Source organism: Ostrinia nubilalis, chromosome 13 (genome assembly GCF_963855985.1).
Source record: "Ostrinia nubilalis chromosome 13, ilOstNubi1.1, whole genome shotgun sequence".
Taxonomy (NCBI): Eukaryota; Metazoa; Arthropoda; class Insecta; order Lepidoptera; family Crambidae; genus Ostrinia; species Ostrinia nubilalis.
Genome location: NC_087100.1, coordinates 8,211,516 through 8,222,178, shown reverse-complemented (window position 1 = coordinate 8,222,178; position 10,663 = coordinate 8,211,516). Strand labels below are relative to the sequence as shown.

At 37.3% G+C, this 10,663-nt stretch overlaps 1 protein-coding gene across 2 annotated transcripts; it reads left to right on the top strand.

Moving 5' to 3' along the window:
* Positions 1-201: 201 nt before the first annotated feature.
* LOC135077535 (gamma-glutamyl hydrolase A-like) lies at positions 202-4,351 on the top strand. Of its 2 annotated transcripts, none has more exons than XM_063972080.1 (7): positions 202-399; positions 886-1,155; positions 1,274-1,324; positions 1,822-2,054; positions 3,021-3,127; positions 3,375-3,472; positions 3,982-4,351. In XM_063972080.1, exons 1-7 carry the CDS (start codon positions 221-223, stop codon positions 4,256-4,258), a joined length of 1,215 nt encoding a protein of 404 aa, XP_063828150.1. In that variant the 5' UTR covers positions 202-220; the 3' UTR covers positions 4,259-4,351. The 2 variants fall into 2 exon arrangements, with proteins under 2 accessions (XP_063828150.1, XP_063828151.1); XM_063972081.1 differs by lacking the exon at positions 202-399 and adding an exon at positions 406-540.
* Positions 4,352-10,663: the final 6,312 nt, after the last annotated feature.

The window sequence follows — 10,663 nt, the reverse complement described above, 5'->3', positions numbered from 1 at the left end:
CTAAAATCTTCGACTCCATTGTAAGTTTCATTTCTCTAACTGCAGTCCGTGTCATGAAAAGTTTAATTTATTCTATAAAATTTATGAGTCATCTAAACATGAGTGACATCATAAAGTTACCTGTTGCACAGTAAGCCAAATGACAACCCTTATCAGGATTAGAGTAATTGCATCGATAAGTTGATAACGTATTTGTTAAAACAATGGGTTGTCGCAAACAATGCAGCGCGAACACGTCCGAGCAAATCAGTCCGAGCCCAGTTCTACGCTGCTTGGCAGGAGGTTATCTATTTTTGTTCAGAGTGCTTTCATGAGATCTAAACATGCGAAGATTAAATTGGAACAAAACGTCATCGGTGTGTTTATTGCTGTTGGGGTTTTAAACATCGCGTTCATGTGGTGAGTTCACCGGTATTTGCTAAACATCGATTTAATGTAAAATGAACCGCTCTGGACTGAAGACGTATTCTAATACGCATGCGTAACTTCGTGCTCGTGAAAAACGCGTCAAGTTTGAATAAAGCGGGTGAAGTTTTGATTGTAAGTACTAAGAAACCTTTCATAGCATGTTATGCTGTTAAAATTAAATTAAAATCAGATATTACAGATAAAATAACATTATTGTAGTATGAGAACTCAGGATACTCAAAAAGAAGTTAGGGAGATATTATTAACTAACGACCGCGTTAGTTCAGTTGTAATTGTTGTTCATTTGTAAATTAATTTTGTTGCCTAAATACAAATTAATGTTTTAGTTAAGTATAATACTTATTTGTCTGTGGGAGATTGGAGTCTAAACTGGCAGTAACCTGCCTTAAAGCACTACGCCTCCAACTCAAGAATGTTCGCGTTATTACATACTTTAGAAGTGATATTTTTTTGCAGGTCGTGGGGTATACCGATGGTCAATTGTTTGCAATTGATGACGATGTCGGCGTTTCTGTTGATCTTGTTTTGTTTCCTCGGAAGTGAGAGCGCGACGGTGGTGCGGAGTGAGCCGGTGGCCATCAATGAAAGGCCCATCATAGGCGTTCTCTCACAAGAACAAGCGTATCATCTCACAAGCCTATACGCCAAGGAAAACTTTACAAGTTACATAGCAGCTTCATACGTCAAAGATATAGAAGCTTCCGGAGCGAGGGTCGTGCCTATTCTGTAAGTTGGTCAACATAATATTTGCTTTACTGTTTGATTTATTTATTGATGTATTTGAATCTATTTTGAGGCGATGCTTTGACGGTTTATAAATAATTATTGTTAATATTTGTTTTAGGATAGGTAAAAATAGGGAATATTACAAAGAACTCCTTGAAAAAATTAATGGGTAAGTGCACAATTTCAAATAAGTAGGTACTTGCTTACTACTTGCTATAGTATACACACACCATGCCAATGCTTACGCGTCAGATTTTGTTAATAATGATAAATATTTTAAAGCTCTACACTTTAATGTTTTGTAACTTGATACCTTGTGTTCACAAACAGGAAATTTATATAATTTGTTCTTAGTAGAGCCGAGAAGAGTTGTAACAAAGTCAATTTCTGGCTGAACCAATGGCAATTTATTGAGCTAGCAACTTCACGAATTCGTTGCTCTTTCGCCACTCCAGTTTGCACAAATGCATGGTCATAGAAGTCGGCTTTTTTACAACTTACCTCAGTTATATATGTAGTTATTGTTTTTTGCATTAAGAGTTGCATCTCAACTTTCTTTGATCATCCCTATTAATTAGTGAAGGCCAAAAGCTGTTCACCACAGTAGTAAAGACAGAATGACCACTGTTGCTCTCTTTTCGTAGAACCCGTTGATATATTTTCCAGAGTACTCTTTCCTGGTGGTGGGACCTACTTCAACCAGTCAAACGGCTACGCTGACGCGGGCCAGCACATCTACGAGCTGGCGATGGAGATGAACGATGCTGGAGACTACTTCCCCGTATTCGGCACGTGCCTCGGCTTCGAGTTGCTCGTCATACTGGCCTCGGGCCGCGGCGAGATTGAGAATAGAGTGACCTGTAAAGCGTACTGCAACTCCGCTCTAAACTTCACAAGCGGTAAGGATATGCCTTTACCTACCTTTGAATCCACCCATAAGATGGACAGAATATGACGGTCTCATAGGTTTTAGATAGGCGCTGGATGCAGGCCGCTGCAAACAGTCAATCTTGGAACTAATAGGGTAAGCTTTTATTCAGCAGGGGACGTTCTGTGGCTGAAATGATTACCATCGTCTATCATTTCAGTCTTAGAATTTCCAGATTGTTCGGCACGTGCCTGGGCTTCGAGCTGCTCGTCATACTTGTCTCGGGCCGCGGCGCGCGGCGAGCCTGAGAACAGAGTGACCTGTAAAGCATACTGCAACACCTCTCATAACTTCACAAGCGGTAAGGATATGCTTTTACCTGCCTTTGATTAGGTATTTCATCACCATCATCATTATCATCCTCCCACGAGGTCGACAGAATATGACGGTCTCATAGGTTGTAGGTAGGCGCTGGATGCAGGCCGCTGTCAACGAGCCATTCTGGAAATTAATGGGGTAAGCTTTTATTCAGCAGGGGGCATTCTGTGGCTTGACTTGAACAATGGCCCAATATTGAGTAAACACACAGTAAAATGTATATTTACCTAACATTATGCTAATAATTGATATCTCTGGCTCTTGACACGATTTATACGGACATCCTGTGCACTCGATACTGCAGTGGTCGATATTGAAACTTGATATCAATAGTTTATTTTTTATTTATTTATCATTTGAAAAGACAATTACATTATTACTGGCATAATAACAATGGTGACAGAGTTTCTTGCGCTGCTTCTTCTCAGCCCAGACGCTTTAATTGTCCCGAAGCAGAGGTAGGGTTAAAGTAATCTGGGGCGTGTAAAAGCGCTTTTAAAAAGCCTATTTTCAGAAAATAAATTACTTTTATTAATTTAAGATAGCTTTTAAAAACCGCTAGAGCTATGGAGTTGAAAGTGTTTTTAAAATTCTCAAAGTCCTATTTTTATATTTTCAGATTTCCGCAGCAGTAAGATGTTCAAAGAAATAGACAATGACTTGGTGAGAATGTTTGAGCATGAACATTATACTGCCAACGCTCACAAATTCTGCATTGTTGATGAGGTTCGTATTTTTTATGTATTTACAACAAAAAAAAGGTAGATACCACGTTACGAGTACCTACTCAAGAAATGGGTGTAGTACTGACTGCAGTACTCGATTATTCCGGTAATACAAACCAAGTTTGAAGCTCAATTCAAATTGAAGCCTCCTTTCGTGATACGGATCTGAGATACTGAAAATTTATTGTGTCTTAATTATACTGATGCAGGCTTATAATTTATACATATTATTAATTTTTATTTAACAGAATATGGAAAGGCACAATTTGAGTGTGGACTGGAGAGTGACTTCGTACTCTGAAGACGAAAACCAGCTGCGGTATATTTCAAGCATAGAGCACAAAAGGTACGAGTACCTAATAACTTTTCAATAATTTTATGCTCCGAGCTGGGTAGTTGATACCCTTACCCTTATACAGCAATTCAAAGGTATAATTTCTTAAAAACACTTTATTCTATTCCTGAAAACCGCGTAAGTTTTCATTTTCAGTAGCTCTGAAATCAATAAACTGTCTGTAGATAGAGTTCGCGAACTAGTGAAATTAGATTCCATTTACCATACAAAATATGTAAGGATTCAATACCGGTCAATACCTTTATCGAATGCAATTAGACTTGAAGACCGCGGTGAATACATTTAGTTGACTACCTGTCCTTGTTAATCATTTGAAGCGTCTATACCTATCTATAGTTACGCTAGGTAAGCCAGTAACTTGCAAGTTTATGAAAGACAGGAAAGACAGAAAGAGAAAGAAATAACTTTATGATAATGATGGGATCAACAAGCAAAGATTTAAGTAGCTGTAGAAAAATAGCAAAAAAATAAAATAAAATAAAACACTACTCTGTTTACAGATATCCTTTCTACGGAGTGCAGTTTCATCCAGAGAAGGCTTCGTTTGAATGGAAAAAGTCCCGCAAGTACCCCCATTCAATCAACGCAATAAAAGTGAACAGATATTTCATGGACTTCTTCGTAGAAGAATGCAGGAAGAGCATCCACTCTTTCAAGAACGAAGAAGAAGAAAACAGTTATTTAATCTACAACTATGCTCCTTATTTCACTGGAAAAAACGGCAGTATGTACAATCAATGCTACTTTTTTGAGCCTAAAGGCACGAATGTAGAGTGATGTCAACATTATGTAGTGAAAATAAGTATTACTTAGATAGCTTCATTATAATTTTTGAACAGTCACATTAAATGAAATATATTTTAAATTATACCTATCGCAGTTTCTATTGATAAAAAACTTTGTATGATGTATTGCTAACATTTTTATTTGTTTCCTAAATGGAAGATAAAATAGCCTGGGTTAAAAATGCTTAAAAATAACTACAAATGCCAATGCGAGTGATAAAAATAGACACGCAAAGTGCTTCGATAAATGATGGATTCCATTAATACGTCGGGTCTCATAGACAGACATGATACCGTAATTTCGTAACATGCTTGTTTACGGTAGAGTTTTAAAATGTGTTTTTTAATGAGATTTCAGGTATAAGACGAACTCAAAGCTATCAGAATGAAAATTACGCTGTTTAGTAAACGCGCTAAGAACAAAGAAAAACAATGGTAATTAACTTGGATAAGTTCAACGAAAATATCCCTATATTGTGACACATCTAAAAATTTATTAATTTTGTTAAGTTGCAATAAGATCTCATAAATGACGAATTAAACCTACTTCACGAGCCAGAGAATATGAAATCTGAAAAGAAAAATGAAATGTTTGCTATCCGCAAGTACTAACAATGCTATGCTATCAAACGCCCACTCGAGTTTAATTTACGTAAACCGCATAACATAATCTAGACTGTGTAATAAAGCCTGCGGCGTGTATTGTCTTGAAGTAATCGGCTTTGAGTTCCTGACGAAGTCCGGCCGCAGAGGCCGCAAATAGCCGGCGGCTGTGTGTGAGCCCGTCAGATTGTTTAGGCACAGGGGGGCGTCACGCCCGGCTGTTGGGGCTGCAACTAAAATAAATCACTGTATTACCAAGTGGCTCACGTAACTAACAGTAATTAGACGTTTGTCACCCCCCGATGCTTTGTTTTGACGGTTTCAGTTGTGGTTTCTACCTGACCGAAAACAATTGATTTGGAAGGGCGTCGTTTGATATGACATTAGTTGTACCCATTCATGGTGACGTATGTATTTGAATTTCATATGCGGTTGAATATTCAGAATAGTTATTTGCGTTAGGTAATGATTTACATGATAATATTAGTTTCTACTACGACAGTCTATTAGGGGCTCGTGACGCCTATGGCTATAATAATATGATCATAGAATTTGAATTTGACGAGGGGCAGAATACCAGAATTTTCCAGTTCAAGTCGCGTTAAGAGAAAAATCTAACGTAATAATAATATGTTCTTAATCATGAGCCTGCAACAGGAAAAAATGCCCCGAACTTATACCTAAAATGGACTTTAATTAAACACTCAATTGAATGATGATTGTCTTAATTAAATCAAAATGTTTTCCATGGGTTAGGAAAGGGCTAAAGGAGCCTGTAAGGTCGATGACATTAAAGCCAACAGGTTAATTGAATGCTGGATAATGCGGGACAGAATTATAAGCGGTGGGAGGTGGGTTATATTTAACTAATAGTATGTGCCGCGAACAATAATAGTGTGAAACGTTTCGTGATTTTCAATGAAGATTTTCTTCCTAAATAAAGGAAATATGATGTAAGTGCATAAGTTTATAACACCACAGGTAAGTCTTAACATTTTAAGAAAATAACAAAAATTGTATCGCAAATGACCGAAGACGATCATTGTATAGTAAAGATAAACTTTAACTAAGCTGGAACTGGAGTAATAAAGAGGTCCGAAACAACCACGCCGTATCGATGTTGATGGGAAAAGTTAGATTGTAAACCGTTAATAGCTTTACCGGTATCATCGGTTGTTGACATTCGTTTGGGACTTCGAATCAAACGACTAAACGATACGTACGATAAACGTTTTCCTAAGAGATTTCCGAACTTTACCACAGTTGAGCATATCCCTTTAACATTAAATGCATCTGTTGCAAGCAATTAAACACTTAATACTTTAATTTAGGTATTTTATTACTGTCGTTTAACTTGGAAATTAGCCTGTAGAGCCAATTAAAATTTCAATGAAAGTTGTCTTTTTCGTAGTTATAGAGATCATTCCCCCCTAAAGGTGATGACATTTTCAGTACATACGGGTCAAGAATAATGCAATGAAAATTAATTTTAACTGCTTCGAAACAACTGTAGACGTTTTGGTGTAGCAAGCAACTAACAAACAGACAAATAAATAGGGAGGGAGAGTTAAGAACACCCGTGGACAGGCACACAGTACTTAGGTAATTACAATAATTCATATTAGGTAGTCTAGACTCACTATCCCATCAAATGCTAATCATGGTGGTTGACGTACTTACATTGTCGATAATAATATTATACTTAAGCTGAGTTGCACCAGCTAACTTTGACCGTAACTTTAACGACAACCGGTGTTTTTTGTATGGAGTTTGACAATTTTTGACGTTTGTCAAAGCTAAAGTAAGATGGTGCAACTTAGCTTTAGTAGTTTGTTCGCTACTAACCGAAAGTTGCAAGTGCCTATTGTTTACTAGTTACCTATTGTGTTAGTACTCGTAGGTTCATAATAATATTAGCCTCACGCAGTAGGTACGTGATAAGTCAAATCCATCACAATTATGAGCCAACGAACCCTGGTAATTAGGATAGATTCTCTTTTAGATAGGATAAGGTACTCCTAGAATCTACGAGTAAGTAAGTACTTGCTAAATTAACCTTTTATAAGTCGGTAGGCTACCTAATGTTTGGATTATGTACCTCCCAAATTCTTTGTATTTATCTAACTTCTACAAGTAAAAGTAAAGTAAAGGTGCTGGTACATACTATCAACAAAGTTGACGCATGACCATCTTAAGGCTTTTATTTCTTCACAGCGACTAGACTCAACCTCCACCATAAAATATGTCATCTGTATGTATTTTTAAATAATAGACTTAACATAAGACGAAATTGTGGACGGGTCTGAGTATAGTCATTTCGTGCAAAGGAAACATTTTTAAAGTGATCATACATCGACTTTGTCGATAATACCTATACCTTCATCAACTTCATCAACAGCCCTTTACAGTCCACTGCTGGACTATGAGCCTCCTTCACTATAGTGGAGGGTATTGCCATAATCCCCACGCTTGGCAGGCGGGTTGGAGATCGCAGTTTAAAAGATTGATGTTTTTCAGAGAGCGCTGCTGCCCGTTCTCTGTTTGATGTGTAGTGTCCCTATACCTACAACCTTTACATTTGTTTCTTCCAGAGTTTTAATATTCTGACAGAAGGCATAAAAAGGTATGGCACAGTACTGCCCGATTGATCCTCGGTCATTGGCACAGAGCAGCATGTCCAATTCTCTTCGTCCTTGATAGATGACGGCAAGGGCCCAGTTAACTTCCTCCTGTAAGGTTCACTGCCCACGAAATGACTGATACAATATTGTCTTAGTTATAAATACATGATTTCTATAAATAATATCGTCACGTGACTTAAAGTTGACCCTTTTATCTTGATTTGTTTTAAATATCTTACTTGCCTGATCTTTCCCATAGTTAACGAGAATAAAAATAACGGAATAGTAATCGTGTTTATCCATTCATGAAACCAAATTATAACAGTGGTAATCGTAACAGTTTATGTAAGCATCTGTTGATGATTGCTTCCTACTGAGGAACAAGGTTTGAAGGAGCTCTAAATAGCCTCAGCAAAATATCTTGGACACTAAGGCTGGGTTGCACCATCTTACTTTAACTTTGACAAACGTTAAAAATCTGTCAAACTACATACAAAAAGCACCGGTTATCGTCATAGTTACCGTTAAAGTTAGGTGGTGCAACTCAGCCTTAAAATAAATTTTCATGCAAAAGTAATAAGTAAAATTAAATAAGCGGATTAGGGTTCCAAAAAATAGATCTTATGATTTTTGTGTACCTCTATCTGTTATTTTTTTAACTTTTAATTTATTAGTTATTATTATGGTGCATGATACCAAGGTCAAGAAATATCAAATTCAGACTATCAAGATTGTATGTTACGCTTTGGGAACTAGGTATTAGAAGAACTTGTACTTTTTTATCCAAACACAATGAGGCAAGGGCGTCGACCCATTAGCCCTGGCTTCCCTTATTACGGATCTATTTATTTCCCGTACCTAAAGGGAAGTTCAGATACACGGACATCGGACACGCTTTATTGAATCGGCCAGCAGCTGATACGGCTAAGGCCGCGTTCATGCGTGCACGCGACGCTGGCAGATGTTGGCAGAGGCTGGCAAAACAGGGCGAGAAATTAACTTCTGAGCTATGGTAACGCAAAGTGTGCGTCCCTGGCTCTTTAACAAGAGTTACGAATGAAGTATTTTTCTATTAAAATGAAACTTTATAACATCATCATGAAACTACACTAAGGCTGTGTTGCACCAATTTGTTTGTATGGGCAGATTTTTGACGTTTGTTAAAGTTAATTTAAGATGGTGCAACCCAGGCTAATATTCATTTCTTTGTAATTTGTAAAGAACTGGTCGGAACAAAACGATGATGAGTTCAAACCATAGTTCAAACTATGAAACTTTTTCGCTGAAAATAGAATACTTTACGCCCAACACAAAAACTGCTAATAGCATAGTCAGTGTTTGTGTTGTGCGTAAAGTATTCGATTAAATAATATAAATGGAAAGGCACTTTTTGGGGTTCGATTCTCATAACTAGCAAGTTTCAAATTACTAGAAGTTTTCGCCAGCCTGTTCCTTACAACACCATGCAATAGAACTACATGAAGCACAGATCCAGGTGTTCTGACACATTCGGACACATTGTCCATTCATTTGCCACCCGCTACGTCCTGCATCTTGCACACACTGAGATCCGCGTTTGCATGAAAGTGTCCACAGCGTGAACATTGCGGACGTGAAAGCGGGACTGGATTTAGCAAATAACGATTTGCTAAATATCCATTTTTCTTCAGATAAGTGTGAATGGAAACAAGTATTGTTTAAATTAGGCAGAATAGGCTGCTTGTTAACAAAAGTTTAATGTATGTAATGAAACTTGATTAAATTTATAAGTTCTAGGACGTTAATGACTCCAGGCATAAAATAAGTACCTGTTATATAACTGGCATAATTTTATTACTAAGTTTGTGACCTGGCAAGAACTTACCATTAAGGCTCATACTTTTGTCTCCTAATCTCTTTTATTCACAAACTCTAGTATCATCTTTGTTAACAACAACACAACGTACAGCTGAAAGTTAATAAGGTTACTGTACGATAATGATGAGAGTGATTATTTTCGCAAGTCAGGCTTTTACTTGGGTTCAAAGTCCAGTACTGTAAAGGTTAACTTTAGTGAAAGCGCCTTTATGCTCACGACAGCCATTTAGCACGGCTGAAACGATGATTGATGCGGTGATATAGGAAAGATTAACGTGTTCAACGAAGTATGCCGAACAGTTTATTTATACTTAGGTACAGACAGGTTAGTATCGGGCGAATGTTTTGGACCAGATTAGGGTGTATAGGAATAAATACTAGGAACTGAAATGATTGATTGACGTTGATATCAGGAGAGTGTCGACAATTAGGGGTACTTAGCTGGAAAATGGTGATTTATTGTTGAATAAGTGGTGGAAATTGTTGTTACACCATAGTTCCTATGATAATCTTTGAATGAACAATTGGATATGGAAATGAAATAGCGATCTAAATAAACTTTGAAGATAGGTAAAACTTTTCTCAAACTCACTGATGCCGTACAAATTAAAGATAAGGAAGTAACTAATAATATCGTACATTGTCTTTTGCAGCTGAAATCCAATTATAATTTCTAAGGTAAAAAAATTAGCGAAAACAGAAAAAGTACATATTTTTCTTTTAATTAAATAATTAAAAACATTTTACCTCAAACAAAGATAAGATGTCTACCACATAAACAGTACCTACTACCTATTTAGTATAATATATTACTACAGTTACAGTCGTGTAAACGTTTTGCCCCTTTAAAAGTATTTGTTACTAGCGGCCGCCCGCGACTTCGTACGCGTGGATCCCGTTTTACCCCCTTCATCTATCTTACGCGGTTTAGATTTTTTCATACAAATGTTTTTTCCCGCTAACTCCCGTTCCCGTTGGAATTTCGCAATATCCTGTTGTAACTAAGCTTTAAGTTTACTAAGGGACCTGCATGCCAAATTTCAAGCGTCTAACTTAAGCGGTTTAGATTTTTCATACAAAAGGATTTTCCCGGTAATTCCTGTTCCTGTGGGAATTTCGGGAATTCCTTTCTTAGTGCACCTCTACGGTACCTAAGCTACGTCCCTTATAAATTTCAAGTGCCTACGTTTAGCCGTTCAGGCTGTGCGTGGGTATGTCAGTGAGTCAGTCATACAAAAGGAATTTCCCGCTAATTCCAGTTCCCGTGGGAATTTTGCAATATCCTGTTGTAACTAAGCTTTAAGTTTACTAAGGTA